At 42.6% G+C, this 23802-nt stretch overlaps 1 protein-coding gene across 2 annotated transcripts in view; it reads right to left on the minus strand.

The window, feature by feature from the left end:
* The window catches only part of DCT (dopachrome tautomerase), a 34258-nt gene extending 16744 nt beyond the window's left edge, over positions 1–17514 (minus strand). The window contains exons 1-6 of one of the 2 annotated variants that reach the window (XM_044250692.1): positions 16753–17514; positions 7585–7884; positions 5429–5529; positions 5117–5283; positions 3698–3877; positions 1605–1740 (exon numbers count right to left, since the gene is read on the minus strand). In XM_044250692.1, coding sequence (XP_044106627.1) covers positions 1605–1740; positions 3698–3877; positions 5117–5283; positions 5429–5529; positions 7585–7884; positions 16753–17047 — 1179 coding nt within the window. In that variant the 5' untranslated portion in view covers positions 17048–17514. The remainder of the gene's footprint in view (positions 1–1604; positions 1741–3697; positions 3878–5116; positions 5284–5428; positions 5530–7584; positions 7885–16752) is intronic. The other variant, XM_044250693.1, reaches the window with a different exon arrangement.
* Between the last annotated feature and the right edge of the window lie 6288 nt (positions 17515–23802).

Raw genomic sequence — 23802 nt, forward strand, 5'->3', positions numbered from 1 at the left:
CCTTGGTGAACAGAGCTTGGGACTCCAACATTTACAATCCCATGGTCGAGTTCCTTTCCGGTTTTCCTTCTGTTTTTAAAGTTATCAGGAGAGATACCAAGAGAGTTAGTTCATCCCACGTTGATTTTTGAAGAGCTGTGAGGCTTCTCCGTGCCAACCCCAGCTCGCTCCCTCTGGACTGGCTGTCTTTCCTCTCAGACATGCGAAGCCAGTTAATAAATTAAGGTACATCAAATGCGGTTTTTCTATTAACTTAAGACATTTGCCATTTTTTTCTGTCCAGCCCTCCTACCCCACGCTCCATCCCTCCTCGGACTAACACAAACTTTCTTCCCTGCAGGGAGTTCCCCAAAATGGTATGTGCTGGGTCCTCACGCATGCCCGGACAGCAGGTGAACATGTGATCTTGCTCGGGCCAATCAGAGCACCTCACTCCCCTTGCCACACTGATTGGTTCATAGAAGGCAGGTAATCCAGGCCTGGCCAATCCTGGGACGGCTCTCTGTTACTATGGTAACATGGCTGCTTCCAGCCCTGCCTCACGTGCTGCACTGGTAGCGTGCACATCTGCGGCTGCAAGTGGCTAGCTCATTTGCCACGAAGACAGAGACAGAGCTGACCTCTTTTGAGCCCCCCAGATTCAGCAATACCTAAAGGCAGCAGCACTCCTCAGTTTCCCAGTTATTTAAGTCAATAAATTAATTGTTTTATCCTAAATTAGTTTGGGTAGAATCTATTCCTTTGCAAACAAAAAAGAAATTTATGAATATACCCGCAAGTTTGCAAACCGATCCAAACCAATTTTTCTGTTCTGCACTACCAGGTTCTCTTCCACATGGTGGCCTCCTGCCCTTGGGGGTGGGTATTGGCCGTGGTCCTCACTATCTCCAGTAAAATTGTTACTTGGTGGTACCTAACCATGAAAGCATGTAAGGACCGGATTCTGCTAAAGCTACATTGATTAACAACTAGACACAGAAGGAATAAAAGAGCCTGCTCTTGTATAACCAGGGAGGTCCACACCATCTTTTGACAAGTGTCCTACATGGAAGATTCAGTCCAAAGTGGACACAATAATATTAGGACGGCAGGAGCAGCTCCATTTTAGGCAGAATGCTTTGGGAAGTGAGGAGGTCAGTACCAAACACCAACAGAGCTGTGGGCTTCGTGTGCTGTTCCAAAGTGCCAGGTGGCTGGGCTTCATGCGAGGGTCACCGTGGTTCCACCACTCATCTTCAACATCAAGCATTTTATTATTGAAAAATTATTATCATTATGCTCATTTATTATATAAATTATGCTAAATTGTGATGTAATTTATAATATCATTATTACTAACTTATGGATCCAACTCTAGGCTATAAACTCCTGACTGGTGTCATTGCAAAACTAACCGTTTCTAAAGCATGGGTTTCTGAAAAGGAGACTTTAAATGCTGTCTAACCAACTCTAGGGCATAGAATAAAATGAATTTAACGTTTGAATACATCCCATTGTCCACAAAGAGAATAAAACACACACCAAACCTTAATCATACCGAAAAACAAATAAATCCAACATCTTGCATAGAATATTTTTCACCTATTCTGAGCCCTTCAACATACCACAAAAATAGGATCGTTGGCAGCAGAATGTGGCAAAGCGCTTGTCCCATTCAAGAAGGAATGAACCAAGTTATGTAGGCTCATCACTTGAGAGTCCAAGATGCCGTTCGCTTTATCAAACCCTTCCAGAGCATTCCTGAGAGAAAATCAATATGTCAGTGACAACAGTTACAACTGATAAAGATCTATTTTTATTGTTTCCAGCCTAAATAACAGTCTTCTGACTTGAGGTGAGATAGGGACATGGAAAGCACTGTCATAGCTAATTAACTACAAATTAGTCCCAACTTTCATTGATCTTCTAGAAAGGGAGGGAACTCTTAATCAATGCTACTTCTGCACCTGCTCAGTTGGATCATACCTCTTTTAGACACTGTGTGACAATTCTTTACCTTCATATCTCTCTCCCATGCCAGATTCTGAAGTCCTAGAGAACACAGACTGTGTTTTCTCACGATTTTTATTGCCAGAGCTTAGTGCCATGCCCAGCACATGGTCTGCCATCAAAAATATATTTTGAATTAACACATACTCCCGTTTCTCAACTAAATAGACCTCAGCTTGACTATAATATATTCAGCATTCTAAATGTATCCCCATATTCCTCTTATCCTTATCCTTATCTTTTTCTCCTCCCCAGTTTGAATTTTCCAGAAATTCAAACTGTCCTTCTCCTAACTCAGTGATCCTCAAATTTAAGCGTTCGTGGGGATCACAGGAGAAATCACATGGGAATCATGGCCTACTTTCAGAGTTTCTGATTCAGAAGGTGTGGGCCAGGTCTTCACAATTTGTGTTTTTAAGCAGCCGGTTATGGTGATCTGGGCCCCCCATTTCCATAACCACTCCCTTAAATCAATAAAGACTGCAGTCCATTTTAGGATTGCCTGGGTGGCTCAGTTGGTTAAGCATCTACCTTTGACTCGGGTCATGATCCTGGGGTCCTGGGATCAAGCCCTGTGTCAGGCTCCTTGCTCCCTCTCCTCATTGCTTGTACTCTTCTTCACTATCTCGGTCTCTCTTAAATAAATAATAAATAAAATCTTAAAAAAAAAAAAAAAAGAAGATTGTGCTCCATTTCGATAGCATTTTTACTACCATGAAAAGCAAACATATGTTCCTTTTCAAACAATCTTAAATGTCAGCCTTTATATGATCCTTGACACTACTCTGAGAGCTGTGTCCAATCCCCACACAGACTTTGAATTCTGCTGCACTTGGCACTGTTCTGCATTTTTCAGTTTACCTCCCTCCCCCCCAAATAACCCACCAGCTGTATGATTTACACACAGGATAGAGAGAATCTGGTTTGGGGGAAGACCATGAATCTATCCATCGTGTCTTTCGGGAGCCCCATTCATCTTTGCTTAAAATCTTATTTACATCCGTACTTATTTCCCACAATTCTGAAAGTTTTTTTAGAGGGAGAGATTTATTAGTTGGCCTTTCCATTTTAAGTATTGTGATGTCATTGCTGTGTTGTAGCTTGAGCTGCATTTGGTCTATAATACTTCTCTGGGATCTCGGACTTTGATATTAAGGTCTATGGCTGATACATTAAAGAGAAAAGAAAAAGAAAGAGGGGCGCCTGGGTGGCTCAGTGGGTTAAGCCGCTGCCTTTGGCTCAGGTCATGATCTCAGGGTCCTGGGATCGAGTCCCACATCGGGCTCTCTGCTCAGCAGGGAGCCTGCTTCCCTCTCTCTCTCTCTCTGCCTGCCTCTCCATCTACTTGTGATTTCTCTCTATCAAATAAATAAATAAAATCTTTAAAAAAAAAAAAAAGAAAAAGAAAGAACATGAGCAAGTACTTTTTTAAATATGATATTTAATGAAGTACCTGATTCTGAACACTGTACCTATGGTTTTGAATAGCTAATTAGAAAATATTAAAATGACACTATTCATTATAGTGGGTGGTTGATGACTTTCCTAACACTGGTTCCTTGTTATCCTCACTTGTCAAGCCCTTCTGCATTACTTAACCTTATACATGACTCCCAACATCCGGATTTCCTTCGAGTTCATTACAACTACAGGCATGAAAATCTTAAAGTATTTTAAAATGTCATCTAACAGAGTTCAGAGCACCAACCTGAAGCTGAAGGTCGAGTTCTGGAAGAAAGGGGGGCTGTCAAACTTCTTGAGAGAGAGACAATCTTGTATGTCTTTTAAAGTTGGCAATTTTGCACTGTTCAGTCCCACTTGATTTCTTCTTAACAGACCTTCGTAGGTCCCATTACAGAGGGTGACCCGGCGGTTATAGTCATCCAGGCTAAGGGTTGTATGGAGAGTGAAAATGGAATGCTTTAATTTGTGAATAGTGTCATAACTTTGGGCCAAACCAACCAATCAAAATCTCAGTCATGATGAAAATTTTATTACAGTGATCAATCCCACCATGTTGGGGAGCACTATCCAGAAGGCTGTAGGAAAAACTTAGTGTGTAGAAGAGAGGATCCCTGCTAGATTGGCCTACACCCCTGCAAACACATGAACACGCAGATGAGAGGTGTGTTCAAGGAAGCTTGACAAAGACACAGGACAGGGGAGCTGGAGCCAGTATGATTTGGAAGAAACAGATAAATAAAGGAACACAGGGGGCACTGGGGTGACTCAGTAGGTTAAGCATCTGTCTTTGGCTCAAGCCATGATCCCAGGATCCTGGAATGGAGCCCCCGCCTCAGCCTCCCTGCTCAGCTGGGAGCCTTCTTCTCCTTCTTCCTTTGCCCCTTCCCTGGTTCATGCTCTCTCTCTCACTCTCACTCTCTCAACTAAATAAATAAAACCTTTAAAAATAAATAGATAGATAGATAATAAAGGAAAGCAGCAGAGCCTCTTAAGGGACCTTTCTTTGAGATATGTGCCCCAAAAAAAAAAAAAAAAAAGGAAGAAATTTAAAGTCACTGAGGACAGAATTTCCCATGGGTTGCAAGGCTGGTCATTTGCTTATATGTTCTTCAGTACTTCTCTGCTTGGGGTGTATGCCTCTGCCTCTTAGAGACTTCTCTTGACTCCCTTCTTGGCTTCACACTTAGACCTGTCATGATTCTTTTCACATTGTATTGTAATTTGTTTACAAGCAATCTGCCTTTGTAAGTATAAAACGATATCCAAAAGGGAAGCTCTATTTTATTCATTCTTGTATTGTCAGTACTATTACACTGCCTGGAATACAATCAGTATGTAAGAAAGGTTTGGCCAATGTAGAAACTATTTCTAGCTTTAAAACAGTTGATCTAGAAATGATAACCAAGCCCATTCGATTCACCAGTGTGATTTCCAGGCCTCTGGTTTTTTGTTGTTGGTGGTGGTTGTTTGTTTTGTTTTGTTTTTTAATAAAAGGGCTTAGAATTTTTTTTAAATCCCACTTCCCTCAGGAAAATCATTTTCAGAAACATGTAAAAAGAACCCAGGAGGCACTGGAAACAGACATGCACAGCCTCTTTCCTTCTCTCAGACGTAGGATAATATGGCCTCTGGATTTCCATTGCAGGTAAACGTGTACCATTACCTATCACAGACAATTTCCCAGTTGGAGAATCTTGAGTTCTGACTAATGAGAGTTGGATCATCTTGTCTTGCTGCCCCAAGCAGCTGGTCGGTACATACATCACAGTCGTTCCTCCCGGTGGCAAAGTTCCAGTAGGGCAAAGCAAAGGAGTCATTGCCAATAAGTTGCTAAAAGCAAAGGGCATGCCTAGTTACTTATCTCATGATATCAAATACAATAAGAAAGCATATAATAAAATAATAAAAATAAATACTGATATGGGTCTTGACCAAACGCAAAACTAAAAATACCAAATGCAGAGTTTTGACCAACCTGGAGATCCCTTTCCAGCCACAGCAAATGGTACCGGTGCCAGGTAACAAACGCAGGTCCTTGGTGTGAGAAGTCTATGGCCTTGTATGGGCGCCCTGGTCCTAAAGCAATTGGGAAACATATTAAAGATCATGGAATAATATTTTTTTAAATGTGAGATCTTACCCCAGTGGGATGTAGCTTCGGAACCAGTAAATCCATGCTGTTCTAACTTAAAAAAAAAAAAAAAATTGTCATTTATCGCTCTGAAAACAACAACAGCAACAACAAAACAATTTCAGAAGCAACTAGCATTTCTAGGGTAAATTCTCCACCTTTCGAAAGTTTGATTGTCCTCAGAGATCCAGACACCTCTAGGTCACTTTCAACTTTGAGAATCCCTATCAAATGCTTAATTTTTAAGTAACATTCCATTAAGATGAGATAAGAGTATCCAAAGGATTAGATCACTAAGAACTTAATGAAATATGTTTTCAAAAAACATTTTCTAACCTACTCCTTGCAGATGCACACATTTATAAGGGAGGGATTAATTAATAATAAGGCAACTTGGGCTGCTCTTAGTCCTCATTCAGGCATTTTTGTCACTGAAAAGAACTTCAATGGATTTTGCCTCCACCATCAATCAGTTACAATCACCAGCTGACAAGCATGGTCGCCAAGACTAGAACAGAGAAAAATACACTCAGACCAATTTTGCTGGCCACTGGAACCGCCAATTTTAGTGAAAAGCTTTGGTCAATTTAATGACCCCCTTCCTGCCCATTCCATCCTTCTTCTGCTTTCATAAAAGCTTTCGATGGTTATGTAGAAACTTTAGCTAACTTTAGTTCTTTTTCAAAGTACCTATAATAACTTCAGACAGCTGAACAGACACGAATATAAGTTTAATTCCTAGGTATGACCAGAAACTATAGTCTTCCTTCCCTCCTGAGAGACAACCCTCTCATAAAGCAAAAATTCCTCCGAGTGATGACAGGAAAACTATAAAGGTTTACAGCCAGAAAAGCTTCCTTATCTGTCGATAAAGAAAGACAGATGCTTACCTGAGAGGCAAGATTTTTAAGGACTCGCACTGAGGAAAGACATGCTATCACTTGCTGGTGGCTATGTAGTCCTTTTTAATTCAGAACAAACATTTGTTCCCCAAATGAACTAATGAGGCAAAATCAAGCAATGGGGAGCCAGTGATAAACACAAGAACAGACAATTCCAATGAGAATCTGACTATTCAAAGGGAGCTTGATGTCTTCATTCACCCTGGCTCCAACAAGGGACCCCAAAGGTGGGGATAATAGGTATAGCCAAAGAAAGCTTCAGGATTCCAGAGAATACCCAGGAATGGATTCCCGTCCCTCTGGAGTGAGCTGACGTCTGTGTGATCCCTGACTGAGACATATCTGAGGGCATAGATGGTCCTACAAGATGAATGAAGTTCTTAACAAACAAGGCCCCATTCCAAGTCTTACACAGACCCTGACTGGGGGATCTAGAAGGGCAGGGCACCATTTTCTCAGGCATCCACTGTAACGGTTCCAAGGGCTAATTCAGGAGGAATTCTACATTGCCAGAGCAGCTAATGCTCTTCCGTGACAATACAACTCCAAAAAAACCCAAGGATCCGAAAAGCAAGACACCATTTACGGGCCCCCTGAATGATGACGCAAAAGTCTAAAGACTAACACATGCATGTTTAATGAGATACGCACTTTCCACACAAACCCTCTAATTCTGCACAAAGAAGCTTCATGTGCTTTAGCACATGTTCTGTTAATTCCTCTAATTTGAGGGAAAATGTCAGAGAGGGCTTCCATGGCCAGATTTAGACATGTTTTCTTCTGGAATCAAAAGGAATTTGCCTCCGCTTCACCAGACTTTGCCTTTGAAGATTAATAGCTTCACAGAGGAGAGTTTAGACTTTGAACCCATCACACCAACTCCAGGGGAAAATATTTTCCCAAATGTCAGCCAACGTACTGGTAGAATGTTCTTCCTCCTTGCTTCAGGCAGCATTGGATAATCGTCTGATTTTCGTAAGCCTAACTCTTCTTGGTGTTGTTCTCTTGTTAATTAACTTGCCCGAAATTACTTCCCCACCCATCCCCCCACAGTCCCAAACTATAATAATATACCCTCGGCTGAGGGAAATAACCCACCTAATAGCGTATCTCTAACAGAGTAATAATGGAGCCACACGAAGAAATCGTATATGCTGCAGTTGGCGATCTGCGGCTGGGTCCCATTGGGCCCCAGCAGGCCGAGCCAGTGCTGGGTGGTGATCACGTAGTCGGGGTGCGTTGTGTTCTTTGCGAGGTCTAAGGCGTCCAAGAACTGCTCCCTCTCCTGAGCCGTCAAGGAATGAAGATTTTTCCGAATAACCGGGGCTTTCCTCTGACTGCAGTCGTGGCCAGTCCAGCCAAACTTGCAGCCCCCACAGTTGTAGCCAGCAAAATGTCCTAGTTTATTTTTAAAAGAAAAAAAAAAGTGGGGGAGGGGATGGAAGAGGGAGTCAGTTTATGTAGCTTGGAAGAAATTTCTGAATTTGAAGTGTGGGCTAGAAAGGAGGAGAAGAGGAAGGTGTTTGCAGGAAGGCGAAGGAAGCCATTTTCCTACACTTCCTCTCCTCTTGAAATCTCCAAGATGGGTACTAGAGTTCCTTTGAAATACTGCCAGCAAGAAAACAATAGGAAAGGTGTCACAAGCTGTCATGGGTGGACCGTGTCCCTTCAAAATTTGCAGGTTGAAGTTCTAAGCCCCAGTCAGATACAATATTTGGAGCTACGGTCTTCAAAGAGGAAATTAGGTTAAAAATGAGGTTAAAAATGAGGTCATTAAGTGGCCCCCAATCCAGTCCAATGGGTGTCCTTCCAAGAGGAGGCAGTTTAGACACTAGTAGTTACAGAGGGAAGACTATGTGAAGACCGAGGGGGAAGACAGCAGCCAACAAAGCAGGAGAGAGGCCTCAGGAGAATCCCACCTTGCTGACAGCTCAACCTGGGCCTTGAGGTCTCCAGAACTGGAGAGAATGAGTTTCTGTTTCCTACCCACACCCCGACCCCCGGGCTCCCCAGCAGTCTGGGATGGCGATGCTGCTGAGCCCTGCTCTCTCTGGCCCACACAACAGGGCCCACACAGAGTGAGTGGCTGATTGACTTAGAAGAGGAAGAGAACATTTGCCAAGCTCAAGGTGGAACCAAACTAAATGGGCTGATTTCCAAGGATTGAGGGGAAATCTGACATACAAAAGCTGGTTTATTTCACAAAGGAGAGAGAGTTAAGACAAAAATCGATGGAGGCCGGCAGGTCATAAAGGTGAATTAGCTGCCACAGTCTCAGGAAGTACAAATCACTGCAGGGCTCCCTTGTCCACGGCCCAAATGTCCCTGCTTTATCAGCCCAGGGAAGGAGTACTAGCCCTATGAACTAATAAGCTCCTTCCTGATTAGCATCTAAAGTGGGAATTATTTCAGCTTGTCCTGGACTTTTCCCCTTTTAGCCTTGATTACTGCTTTTGGCATGACCAGCCCCTCCTTCCCTAGGTGGTGATAAGTTAGAGAGTAAACATTCAAATATTTTTAGAGCAAAATGTTGAAGCAAACAGGGTCGGTAATGCTCATCTCCCAGGGGATTAGAGGGGTTACTTAAAGCATTAACATGGGAAACCAACTCTGCTTCCCTCCTCCCTCTCTCCTTTCTCCCCTCCCCCTCCTCCTCTCCTTTCCTACCCCTACCCTCTCCTCCTCTCCTGCCTCTCTCCCCCTCCTCCCCGTCCCTCTCCTCCCAGACCCTTTTACTGGCTCTCACTTCAGTCCACGGCACTTTTCCTCATCATCTCCTTAAATTCCGCTTTGCCTGGGTTACCACTCCTGCTCTCAGCCTCACGATGGGTGGTCCACAAGGTCATCCTTGACTCTACATGTCAGGGTCAGGTGTTCCTGCCCTGAGCCTCCCCAGTCCCTCACATACCCCCTCCGCTGGATTCATCACACTAGCAGTAATTATCTACTTGTCTCAGGTACGGGCAACCAGAAAGCATTTATCCCACTGTCTAGGCCGGTGCTTGGCCTTGTACAAAATGAATATTTGTTGACTGACTAAAAGAAACATAAAGCCAAGTCACCATGATACGCACCTTAAAAATTATACATTCTTATTCATAGTCGTACCTCAATAGAGCTGAAATTTTTTTGAAAAATTAACTAAAAACAAAAACATATAAAGCATGTGACAGATAATCCAATAGACAGAAAAATTCTTCTTCCTCTTTCTCCCTATCCTTGTGGATTAGGAGGAAAACCGGTCCTGTAAATAATTTTGATAAATGGTAAATACCAAAGCAGAGGTAAGGAAAAAAATACTATGACCACAGGAAAGAGAGGATTATTTGAATTTCTACAAAGAAAATATTACAATAACATGAAACAAAATGACTAGCATTTGTATCATGTAAAGAAAAATGTCTAGGCCTCCTTTTCTACTAACCCAGTGGATTTTTGGATCGTTAAAGAAAATGTCATTAAAAATATCATGATTAAGAATTTTCTTAAGGTAATTTATTTGGGTTCTATGCTCCTCAAAACACTCAAAATATCCTACCTGTCCTCACATAACTCAGCTATAGTCTTCTATTTTTTTTTTAAGATTTTATTTATTTATTTGACAGACAGAGATCACAAATAGGCAGAGGGGCAGGCAGAGAGGGAGGTAGAGGCAGGCTCCCTGCAGAGCCCGATGCGGGGCTCTATCCCAGGACCCTGGGATCACAACCCGAGCTGAAGGCAGAGGTTTAACCCACTGAGCCACCCAGGCACCCCAGTCTTCTATGTTTTAACATCATATCAGAATGTAATAAAAAAACACTTAAAAGGAAAAAATTCTACTAGTCCCAAGACTGAAACATGTTTTGGAACAGTTTCAGTTAAACATTAAAATCGACATTGATTATTAGAGGGAAGCTACTAGAATAGAAATTATTTATAAGTATTTATTGAGCAACCCAGTACCCAAAAACCAGTACCCAAGTAACCAATACCAAGTACCCAAATGTCCACCATTTCCCTAGAGCCAGATGACTGAAGGTGAATACAGAGCCACAGCTTGACAATAAGAGAGTAAGGGTCTTCTTCCAAATGCTAAGAAATTGTACACCCCAATTTTAAAATGATCGATTCAATACATTTCTACATGTAAATGCGTAAAACTTGTCTCCGGATTTTGTCAAGGTTGAGTAATTTGTAACTTATGTCATGAGTTTTAATATTCCTTCACTTCCTTTACCACAATTATTTTCGGTTGCTAGAAACAAAATGATCAATAGCTAATTATCTCCCTCCTTTGATAATTCAACAGATAATTTATTAGCACCCACAGCCTAAAGGGCCGTCAAAGCTCCGCGTGCCTCTCTCTGTGCTCCCACTTGTTTTGTTCAGAGAAGTTTCCATGCTTGTAGGTTTGGATTTCACTCTTTCAAGCCTGTCAGACTGGGATCAGAGCCCTGCCTCACAGAGTTAACACGAAAAACAAGCAGGTTAACGTATTAAGCGCTTAGAACAGTGTCTGGTACATAATAAGTTCTATATTGAGTGTTGTTATTTTTACTAGATACCACTTGGAAGCAGGATTTTATTTTATTTTTTTAAAGATTTTATTTATTTATTTAACCGAAAGAGAGAGATCACAAGTAGGCAGGGAGGCAGGCAGAGAGAGAGGGGGAAGCAGGCTCCCTGCTGAGCAGAGAGCCCAACTTGGGACTCGATCCCAGGACCCTGAGATCATGACCTGAGCCGAAGACAGAGGCTTTAACCCACTGAGCCACCCAGGAGCTTCAAGCAGGATTTTAAATATTTGTTTTCAGCTGTCTTCCTTGTCCACTACACTGTTGACTCCTTAAAACCATGTTGTGTTTTTTCCCCTCTTTGTACCTGAAGGGCTAGCATCACTAGGCCTAAATAAACGTCAGTCAGGGTCGTGAGAAATGAAGCAATGAATAATGGAATAAAAGGCATCAGGTATGAGAAGATACATGCAGATATAAGGCACCATGGCTTCATCCAGGAGATGACAGACGTGTGTGCCATGAACCACCAGTCAGGTCTAACTCTGGGGAGAAGTGAAAACAGAGGAATAAACCAAGCACCACAGAAGACAAAAGGCAAAACAATTAATTCTGACTCAGAAGACCAGAGCTGCCTCACAATTACGTTGACCAAAGACGTTTCATTTTACAAAACAATACTTGTCCTCAAAAAAGCAACATAGAAGGGCTAAGAAGAAAGAATTGGGACAGGGAAGGAGCCAAAACGGGGGAAGGGGGTAAGAAGTACAAACTTTGGGGCACCTGGATGGCTCAGTGGGTTAGGCCTCTGCCTTTGGCTCAGGTCATCATCTCAGGGTCCTGGGATCAAGCCCCGAATCTGGCTTTCTGCTCAGCGGGGAGCCTGCTTCCTCCCCATTCTCTGCCTGCTGCTCTTCCTACTCGTGATCTTTCTCTCTCTGTCAAATAAATAAATAAAATCTTTAAAAAAAAAAAAAAAGAAGTACAAACTTTAAGTTACAAAATAAATAAGTCATGGGGATGTAATGGAAAGTATAAGGGATATGCCCAACACTATTAGGTAGGAACTTTTACTACGCAGTGTATACAAATGTCGGGTCACTGACTTGTACATATGAAGCTAAGATAATACCTTAGTTTATATCTTATATATTTATTTATTTATATGTTTATATTTGTTTATATCTTATGTCTTAGTTTATATCTTGTATCTTATATATCAGTTATAGCTCAAAAAATTAAAAAAAAAATTTGTCTGCATGTGAGCTCGCCTATGACCCTGAAATGTACCCAAAAAAAAATCCTTTTCCAGCATCTCTCCAAAAATTCTGCGTTTGAGCCCCTGTTACTTTTGGAGCTTCTAAACATGGTCCAAAGTATTCAAGAAAATGCTGCAGACAACAGAAAAGTGCAACAACATGAAAGCCCAGCACACAAAACGCTTATTTCTCTAATTTAGATTCCCAGGTGGTTCCCTACATCAACTTGACCTGAGTCCATTTATTCCCCTAACCTACCAATAGCAGCATCATAAAATACAAGATGGCCTCTTAGCAGAAATGGCATTTTCTTACTGGAAAATGGGGAGAGAAAGAAAATGAAAGGATCTGGAGATACCAATCTATCTACCACTGAGTATGTCCTTGGGCAAAAATTAAATTTAAAAAGACAAATTCGTAAACCTACTTAGGACTGGGCTAGGGTTAGAAAAGAGAATGAGAACCGCCAAGCCGTACACGTTCCTACATGAACTGTAACAGCTCAACCTCAGAAGGCTATTAGACTAAAGAAGCTTAAGGACCACTGATTAGTGAATTTACAAGGAGCTCTAAATAGTGTATTCCTTTTAATTAGAGATTCTATTATTTTAATAACAATACTTTATACTCACAGGGAGCCTTTCATCTACCGAGCTCAAAAAGATTTTACAAGTGCGGTTTCATCATTATCCCCATTTCAGAGATTGGAAAAATGGAGGCACTTAGTCACTTGTACAAACAAGAAGCTCTCCGACAACTGTTCAAAAACTATTTGCTGTGCATGTTTTCCAAAAGTCCAAAAACACAGCTGCAACTGGTATGTTCTCAGAAACGCCAGCTGGCAAGGGAGACATAGAAGGCGAAGAGCTAATGCCAAGGTCTCCTGAAATTCAGGTCCTCCTGACAATCAAGGTCAGTGGGTTTTGGATTCCAATTTATCCCTCCAGAGAACAGAGAAGTTCTCTCTAGAGGATTTGAGCCCATCATTTGTGTGTGTGTTGGGGGGGGGAGTTCCCCTCCAGATTTTGTTATTTCTCTTTGTTAGGCTAATGTCTTTTACCAACTTCAAGTTCATGAAGACTATGGGGTATTTTATTTTATTGTGGTATGAACATTTAACATGAGATTTATTGTGTTCATGCGTTTTTAAATGTACAATACATCTTTGCTGACTCTAGGTGCCACGTTGAACATTAACTCTCTTGAACTTGTTCATTTTGCCTACCTGAAACTTTCTGTGCACTGATTACTAACTCTCTGTGTCTCACTCCCTGGGCCCCAGGTAACTAGCATTCCACTCTTTGATTTAATGAATTTGATTTTAGATACCTCATATAAGTAGAACCATGCCCTATTTGTCTTTCTGTGACTGACTTATTTCCTCAGTGTAAGGCCCCTCAGGTTCATGCATGTTGTCACCCACTACACGACTGCCTTCTTTTCTTTAAGGCCGAGTAGTATTCAGTTGGATGTATATACCACTTGGCTACAATGTGGAGAAATTGGAATCTTTGTGCACTGTTGGTGGAAAAGCAAAACGGCCCAGGCACTATGGAAAAACACGGTATGGAGCTTTCTCAAAAATTAAGAATAGAACTACCATATGATCTAGCAATTCCACTTCTGGATATTTGTCCAAAAAAACCTGAAATCAGGATCTCATAGAGATGTTAGCACTCCCATGTTTATGGCAACACAATTCCCAAGAGCCAAGATGTGGAAACAATCTTAATGCCCATTGATGGATAAATGTCTGTTTATTTTTCCATTGCATTAACAAAACTCAGGGTCATCATTATATCTCTTCCTTAATAAATTTTGGTGACCTAGAAAAATCCCAGGAGCCCTATTTGAAAAAAAAATATATATGAGGATAACATAGAGGAGAGCTTTGGGGTTTAGGTTTTGAGATCAGGTTTAAATTCTGAAAACTGCTTCTCAAACCAGGAAATGCTACCCTTGGAAGGCAAGCAACTCACTCTTTGGGGGAGAATAAGCTCAATGAACATCCTATGTCTTGCTTTGGGGCACACGACACATCACAGAATTGTGATTACTGTTTATAATAAATTGGTTTCCAGTTCGGCCACTGCGACTTGGTCAGATGCCCTGAGACTCAAAGAATAAGACCATTGAGCCGATATAAGTGGAGCCCACCAGAGTTGGTATGGAAAAAGCTATGATTCTGAATGAGTTTACACAGACCAAATCATAGAGGACAGGAGGAGAGCCATAGGCTGGTAGTTGGTCTCAAGAGCAGCCATGGCCTTGACAATGGCTGGCAATGGAGACCATAGGCACTGAGAAAGCTCTGCCTCCTTGGACTGGCCTATAGACATGTGATATCCTTAACAGTCTGGACATACAGGTCAAACCCTCTTTCTGACCTACTTTGCCCTAGGAATGTGTTTATCCTCCTCCGAGCAGGGGGGATCCCTTTTCATGTAAGGAAGTAGGTCACTGTGACTCTAACTTCCTGTCACTTCTGGAGAAATATTATAGGCGCCTTCTGGGAAGGGAGATTATAATTATCCCTTCTATTTGACCATTCTCTATTCTCTCCATCCTCACCTTTAAAAAACAAAAGGAAAAATCAAACAAACAAACTTGCTAACCAGGTCAAAATATAAAGCAGATGATGATAAGAAGAGCTAAAAGTTAGTCTGATTTCTTAATATCGTCTACCCCAGGACTCCATAAATGGAGAGGCCCAACCCTTGTAAGTGGTAGCACTCTATCATTGATTTGGCCTGGAAGTAAGTGTTCTAGAATAATTTTTGAGTCATAGACAAATAAGTTACTGTGTAGTGTGGTTTCAATCACACAGGTAATATGAAACCTGCTGCTTCTCAGACAAAAGCCAGGAGAATCCAAGAAATAATGTCTATAGAAGACAATGCTCCATTAGCTCAGAAAAAAATGGATAGTATATGTTCAGTATGCTATTTAAAATTCTGTCACAATGATTACCCAATGCAAAACAAACAGTTCCTTCGAATCGCAGAATTAACATGACTGCAAAGTGTTTATACAGCCAGAATTTTCTGCATGTTAAAAAAAACTAACACATTCTTACATCAACATGCAGTCCTTTGTACAATTCTTAAGTTCACCTTTTTATATCCCTACATAGTCCCATTATCTGTATTCCCTATGTACCGGCATCCTATGAGAACATGAGCAAATAATAATAATAATTTTTTTTTTATTTTTTTTTTTAAGATTTTATTTTATTTATTTGAGAGAGAGAGACAGTGAGAGAGAGCATGAGCGAGGAGAAGGTCAGAGGGAGAAGCAGACTCCCCATGGAGCTGGGAGCCCGATGTGGGACTCGATCCAGGGACTCCAGGATCATGCCCTGAGCCGAAGGCAGTCGTCCAACCAACTGCGCCACCCAGGCGTCCCAATAATTTATTTTTTTTAAGATTTTATTTATTTGACAGTGAGAGACAGCGAGAGAGGGAGGAAACACGAGCAGTGGGAGTGAGAGAGGGAGAAGCTGGCCTCCCGCCCAGCGTGGAGCCCGATGTGGGACTCGATCCCAGGACCGTGGGATCATGACCTGAGCCAAAGGCAGATGCTTAACAACTGAGCCACCCAGATGCCCCTAATAATAATAATTTAAAAAAAGAACACTTGGCATGCAGCCAGCTGCTATATGTAGAAGAGAGGCCAACGGCTTTGCTAAAGTTGTGGGGGCATTTTCTGTGCGTCAAATGCCCTGCCAGGATTTGAGGGTTTACAGCCCCTGTGCGTGGCGGCTGAACCCAGGCAGGCCCTACTGAAGATGACTTGAGAAGGCTCAGAAGAGCTCCAGGCATAAAAAGGGCACAGGGATTTCAAAGAAACGAGTAATAAGACAGCCCAAGGTCTGAAAGAGGGACAAGGAGCCAACGTCCAAATGCCCACATGCAACCCAGGCAAGAGCAGAAAAAGCCATTGTTTTGCCAGGACCCTCCCTCCCCAGTTCCCAGACGCCCTGTCCCACCCCAGCCCTCCGACTGCGGCAAAGTGACAACCCAGGCATATCGTGAACTAGCAAGAGGTACTCTGCCCAAGACCTCTTCCAAACACAAGAAACTCTGAGGCTAGGACCGCGGAACCCCTGCCTTGGACGCCTGTCTTGCAGATGCCAAGGCTCCCCGCACCACCCTCCCCCCTTCTACAAGTGCAAACCCATTTCAGAAGGGGAGGCCACGGAATCATCTTGAAAGGACTTGCTCTGAAGCTCGTTAGCTTCCCCCTTCCAACAAACAAGCCAATGGCATGTTGGCATGAGTTCACATAACCGCGCTTGGCCCACGTAATACTCGTCTGGTGGACCAGAGGGTGCGAAACGTAGAACCAAGGCATCATCAGTTTGCTGCCTGTGAAAACCAAACTTGGAGGGCCACGGAAAGCCTCGTCTGATAGTCTTAAGAGTTTCCTCTCGTCCTGAGAAGGGGCTCCCTTCCCAACGGGGGCCTCCCCACCTGGCTCAGGGCACAGCCGGCTCTGCCCGCCTCCCTCACCTGTGCACCGGCAGGTCCGGTGGAAGAACTTCCTGGGCCAGCCTTCTCGGTCGTCCTGGTTGCGGAGGACGTAAGGACCGCTCCAGGGCCTGGTGTCGGCTTGCACCTCCGTGCACTGGCCCCGGCCCTCCTGGGAGCCACAGATGTTGTCAGGCTCGGGACCCAGCGACGGGCAACACTCCTTGCTCATCAGGCTGTCCACGGTCATGCAGACCCGGGGGAACTGCGCGCGGGCTCCCGGCAGGAGTGCGCAGCCCAGGCAACTGAGCACGAGCCCCCAGCCCAGAGGGCACATGGCTTTGTCAGCAGAACTCCTCTCCCTTTCCACTCCCCGATTCCGCCCTGCCTTTCTCCTCCTCTTCCAGTCCTGAGCTCTTGAACACTTGTTCAGTGGATTTTTGGTTTGGGGGGTGGAGGAGTTGATACTGTTTGGTTTTGCGTTCTGTTCCTCTCCCCTTTAAAAAAAAAAAATGCAAAAAATCCACCGAACCCACGTGAGTGCACGTGTGTACTCGCACACGCATGGGCTATTTTATGTGATTCAAACAACTAAAACAAATTTAATGCCATTCCAAGAGCCTCTCACAGCCAGATTTAACGAGGGTAGCGCTTCTCACCATCTTTCCCCCGTTAAATCAGGCTTTGCCTAATTGCGATAATTTACAGGGTACTGCAGTCATACTCCTTATTATACTGGTATTTCTAAACCCCTCCTTTCCTTCTTAGCCCGTAACTTTAATTGCCTTGAACTCAGTTCAAAAGCCAAACACCGTGCTGCCTTTATTCTGTCTGCCTTGCCAAACCACGGGGCCTTGTGGGGTTTGTGTAAGGGCTGGGAGAAGCCATCATTAGGGGGATTAGTGTTAGAGAAACCCTCTTTGTTAGCACATGACCCAAAGGGCATAATGAAGTACATACAGTTGCTGGCTTTGTTTCAAAAGGGCAAAACCATCTTCATTATCTGGGCTCATGTGCCCCAGCCAAGCTTGTGACCTCAGACTTCCCAGGGAGTCAATGGACGCAGTGAGCTCCTCGTTGTTGCTAAAAGGCCTTTACAGACAAGCGTGCATTGCTAACCACAATTCACTCCTGACTGCTCCCTGACGTGCTAAAAAGACCACTGCAGGAGGTCACACAACTTCAGAAATAAAGAAACATTTATTTAGGGCCAACGTACAAGGAATTGCTTTGTTCCACAATTAAGGGCCCTCTTCCCTCCAAACGAGAATGCACTATTCTCCTACTCAGCTCATCTAGGCGGTAGATTTTTTTTTTTTTTAATTACCCAGGGTAGCCTGCCACCAGAAATTCAAAATTATAATTATCTGATTGTAAGGAAGGCAGTAGGACCATGGGGAGCAAGACCTTGCAAGTGACATCTTTTGATTCCTGTTAAAGTTAAATGTTGTCAGGCTTTGGTCTAGAACACAATGCCTCCCCCCTCCCCACCCTGGTGCTTCTGGAGGCAGCGAGGGGAGCGTCCTGATCGGTAGTGATGGCTGCTGTTAGAGCATATCTTTACCCCTTCGTGGTGGAAACAGGCCTGACTTCGTGCCATCAGTGTCTGTGTAGACAGCCGACGTGCTCCGATGCCAGACGGTTTCCAAGAATATATTTGGGCATAAAGGCAGAATGTTCCAAAGAAAATTCGTAAGGTTAAAGAAACATTCATATAGATGTTCCTCCCTGGTGTGCATCTATGTCATCCCCATGGCATTAAGCTATTGTGACTCATTAAATGGCAGTTCTCATCTCTGACTGTGCTCTGATGCCAACTGAGACCCAAGCCCAGAGAAGCAAAATCTCTGTATTTGTTGTAAGTTCTCGAAGCCGTGTTAATGTGCAGCCACTGCTGAGAACCATAAGGTTAAAATAAAGCAGGGTTCCAAAGGAAATGTTGGAATAGAGTCAGCTGAAAGATGGATGTATGTTCATTTCCTGAATCACCATGAGCTGAATGCCTTAAAATAACAGAAATTCTTTTCTCTCATAATTCCGAAGGCCAAAGTGCCAAATCAGTGTGTTGATAGGGCTGCACTCCCTCTGTAGGCTCTGGGGAAGACACCTTCTTGCCTCTTCCAGTTCCCGGTGGCTGCCACCATTGCCTGGGTTGAAGCAGAATCATTCCCATCTCTGTCATAGGGACATAACCTCTCCTCCTATGTCTCTGCCTCTCTTCTGTGTGTCTCCTATAAGAACACTGGTCATTGGATGTAGACCCCCCCACCCCGATAGTCCAGAATGTCCTCATCTTGACATTCCTAAGTTAATTACATCTGTAAAGACCCTCTTATCAAACAAGATCACGTTCACAAGTTCTAGATATGGGCATGACTTCTTGGAGACCACTATTCACCCCCCACCCCATGTTGTGGGTGTAAAACTGGAATGATAGCAGAATTGCAATAGCTCAGTGTTGGAAGGGAATTTTGGAGCCCATTCATTCAATCCCTGTGTACCTTCTGATCCAGTTCCTGTCAACATTGTGCTGCTTTGGGATTCTGTTCTATGTGTTGTGATGTCCTGGTTCCATAAGTATTAGATTCAAAGTTCTTGGATAATGTCACTGACAGAGTCAATGACTCTCATGTCATAATAGCCCCAGGCCTAGGTCCTAAGATTACTTTTCTTTCATAACAATGCTTTCATAATAACTCAACAAGCCTGTGGCTTTAATTGCAGGCTATCATGACTCTCAAATTACAACCCTGGCCCTGACCTCAGTCGTGAGCCCCTAATGCATATATTCAACTTCCTACTTGATTTCTTACTTGGAGATTTAGACATTTCTTGATTAACATTTCAAAGTAAAGTTTTGCTCTCTCCACCCAGTTTTCTTCTCCATTAGTCTTCTTCTCTTAGGGAAGAGAACCACCACAATCCTATTAATGGTCTTTGATTCTTCTTTTTCCCACCTACCCTGTATATGCTTCCCAGTGCACTTAGAGTAAAATCCAAGGTCATTTCCATGCGCCAATCAAAGTGAGGGCCCCAGATCCATAGCCATGTGTTCCTGGTCTGCATCAAAATAAATACAATAAGGAGAGAAATTGAGAGTCAGCGTTTGGAAACTATCATGGCGATATAGCATTGCCACAATGTTTAAGCACATGATCAATGGACTCATCTCACTGAACAAGAGTCTAGTTAGGGGGTTGTCAGACTTGCATGGACATGACCTAGCAGCATAAGCTACAGACCAATACCACTGGACTGCATGTTGGCCTGTGGCTGAAAAAATTTTTCTAATTAATTTTTAAGTTCTTCACCATGGATAGTTTGAGCAGAACTGGCATGTAAGGTCCTCCATGATCTGTGCCTTACCCACCTCTTTCTCCCTCTTGTTCTGCCACCACAGAGTACACCCATGACTCTAGTACTCAACCATGTCACATTCATTTCCATGATAGTCTTTCTTCTGTCATTCCCTCTGCCTGGAATGTTCTTCAGAATCCTCCTTGTCACTTGGGGGTCAGCTCAAATGTTAGCTCCTGAGAGAGGTCGTTCCAGACCACTCACTCTGCTATGTCTACACCCAGCCACCTACTCTCCACCACATTGTGCTATTTTTCTTCAGAGCACTTATGACTGTCTAAAATTATCCTACTTCTTGGTTTAGTTGCTGAAAGTCTGTCTCTTCTATTCTGTCATAAATTTTAGGAGAGCAAGAAACAACCATGTAGCCTTTCCCAGTGCTAAGAACAGTATGAAGCAAAGAGAGGCTACATGATAACAGTTGGTGAGTAAACAACCTCAGTTCATTTTTTTTATGTTCATCTGAAGAGTCTCACCATTATAGGGAATGACTCTATACAAATTAAGTGTTATTAGTTTGGCTATATAAAATAAATTTAGACTACTAAATACCACTATTATGTTAAGGGTTCCTTATAAGATTTGTCACACTACTAAAAGTGTTTCAAAATTACTGGTCCAATCCAACACTACACATTTGACCCCCACCACATTATCAGCAACAACAAATTCCTTCCTATTTCTTATAAGATGTTAGCAGCGTCTGGTTAAGCACCTCTAATAAGGAGATTCCTTTAAGAAACAGTTCTAACAGTTAGGAAATTCTTCCTTTTTAACACGCATTTAATATTTAATATAATTTGAATTTAAATATAAATAGTGAAAATTTCCTTCACTGATGTTTCCAGCAAAAACCCTTGGAAACTTCCCCCACCCCACCCAGAAAATGGGTATGCTCCGTTTTCCACAGAATTTTCTTCCTTATCTTCCCTCTTCTTCAGACTAAATTTCTTCAGTACCTTCCATTTTTCCTTCATGTGAAGGAAATCTTAAATTCTTCCTTAATTTTAAATCCTCCCTTTAGCCTATACTCTCTTTTTCTGGAAAATTCAGTTTGCCATTTGACTCCATGATTCATGTTTCCTTTAAGTTAATTCAATATTCCTGATACAACCTAAGTAAAGATGACTGAAAAATTAGCTCATGAGCTTTGCCTGACAGCCACATCACTCATCAGTTTTGTATCTGTTAGCTTAAGCTAAGTCAGGTAGCAATTAAGACCTCAAAATCTCATTGGCTTGTGAAACAATGTCTACCACCCATCAGCTCCGGTTACTCTCCACATTGCCTTCTCCCCAGGACTCAGGGTAAAGAAACATCTTTTCCTTACTCTCCTGATACTTCTCATCTTGTAATAAAGAAGTCAACAATGGGCCACTGCTTGAAACTAGTATACCTTGCTCATTTCTGCCCACATTCTATTGGCAAATGCAAATCTCATGGCCAAGACTGTGGCTCTCAAAGACAGGGGTTCTGTACAGAGAACCATACAGGGAGGGTCAGCAAGTATTTTATTGCATGTTAAATCCACTTAAATCCCTCCTCTTCTTTCATAAAGCTTTCATGAAGCTTCATCAACGTCAAATGCCTCTCCTATCTCCATTCCCTATTTCTTTCCTCTGGACTTGCCTTTGGGGTCTGTATTAGTTTGCTAGGGTGGCTATAACAAAATGGCACAATATATAGAATCTACTTTTCACAGGTTTGAGGGCTGGATGTCCAAGCCCAAAGTGCCGATAGGGTTGGTTTCATCTGAAGCATCTCTCCTTGGCTTGCAAATGGTTGTCCTTTTGCTGCCTCTCCTCATGATCTCTCTTTTGTTCTCACGAGCCCTGATGCCTCCTCATGTGTCCAAATTTCCTCTTCTTGTAAGAACACCAGTCAGCTTGCCTTAGGGACCACCCCTAACAGCCTTGTTTTAACTTCACCTCTTGAAATGCCCCCACGTCCATATGACAGTCACATTCTGTGGTACTGAGGATTAGAGTTTCAACATGTTAATTTTGAGGGAACATGATTCAGCCCATAACAGGCTCAAAGCATGAGTTTACTTTTGTCTCTATTAAGTTAGGGTTACCTTTTGATATCAAGCCATCTGCCAATAGGAAGGTGTGTCATGGGAAACCACCAGGTGGGACTTCCCAAGTCATTTTTTATGTTATCTAATACACCTCACAGTGCCATTTTTTGAGGACCCAGGGGAGAGATTTCTCACAGGGCTCAATACCCAGAAAAGCTATGCTTCCACATAGCAATTAGCTTGGCCTGGACTTTTAGTCCCCACGGATCTTACAATGGTGTTTCTTTCCTTGCCTTGGTCAGTTATGAAGCTTAGAGCCAATTCGCAGTCCCCATGTCAAGCAACAGATTTACACACTACTTATCTAGTTTGATATTTTCTTTCCCACATGTTCCTGGATTCTGTGATTCTTATTTTATCCTTTTGCAAATTTATGCATTTTTCCAGCCTATCTCAAATCTCTAAATATTATATATATATATATATATAATATATAGCAAGTCAAGGGTTAGAAAATAATTCAAAAATTCCTGAGAAGTTGGTGCAAGTAATCAGACATCTAAGAACCAAGCCAAGAAAAGCTAAAAAGATGTCATGTCGTGAGCATAGCTGTAATTAAATATTGCCTTATTTACAAAAGCCAAAGTCTTTGCTAGACACTGAAGAGTAGAATCCAGGAAGAGATATCTCATGGGCAGATTGAGACTATTTGTGGCTGGCGGAAGCCATAAAATCATAGGCTATTCTAAGAAAGGTTCTGGAACCCTGTAGAGAAGAGGCTGGGTATCACAGAGCTAAATAACCTGAGAGTAGAGAGTGCCTTATTAGAAAGGGATTTGTTTTATAGTAGAGGGATGCATCTTGATAAAAAGAATGTTCTGCGTACTTCCATTTTGCATTTCAGCACCTAGCACCTTCTTGCACAGAAGAGGGATTCAGTGAGTGTTCCTGGGAGTGAATGGAATCAGATCAGGGAGTTTGTGAGTGAATGGTACAGGGCGGGCGTGCAAAACCTTGCAGGTAGGGTGCCAGCCTGGGCTCCCCAACATTCAAAGGAAGAAAACATGGCTCAAAGCCTAATAAACAATCCAATGGGGCAGTAAATTTTTTAGAGCTGTTGCTAAGGTTAATACAGAAAAAATCATTTACATCTTTCTTCTGCCTGTCAGTCAGTTGCCTGCTCTTTTCTCCGTGTCTCTGAATGTGAAAATCCTCCCCGTTTCTAGTCCCTGCTGGACTCCTCTGCCTGATGCTTTTTGATCTATTCTTTGCTGCCACATCATGGGGAAAAGAGATTATTTCCCCCCCCACCCCCCCCAACCCCTGTCCAAATTGTTTTCTAAATACTGGGCATCAGTCCTGATAAGGATTTTGCTTTCTACATCTAAGAGCTTTTCTTTTCTTGGTGGTGTAAATTGTTAATCAGAGGAATTAAAGGGTTAGGAATGTGCTGTGTGGTTTCTGGTATTTCGGTAGGAGGCAACCCTTCCCTCCTGCCTGCATTTTGGGATAGTCTGATGCCAGTTAGGGCTGTGTTTATACATCAAATGCATTTTTTTTTTAATTTCAAATTTTGCATCACTCAGCTTTATATTCACCTCAGCTCTTTGCTGCCTTCCAGTTCTTATTTTATCCTTTTGTTTTCTATCCTCCACCCTGGGAACAGGTTTTCAATTTAATTTTTTTTTTTTATGTGTACCCTTACAATTTCAACG

Source organism: Neovison vison, chromosome 5 (assembly GCF_020171115.1).
Source record: "Neovison vison isolate M4711 chromosome 5, ASM_NN_V1, whole genome shotgun sequence".
NCBI lineage: Eukaryota > Metazoa > Chordata > Mammalia > Carnivora > Mustelidae > Neogale > Neogale vison.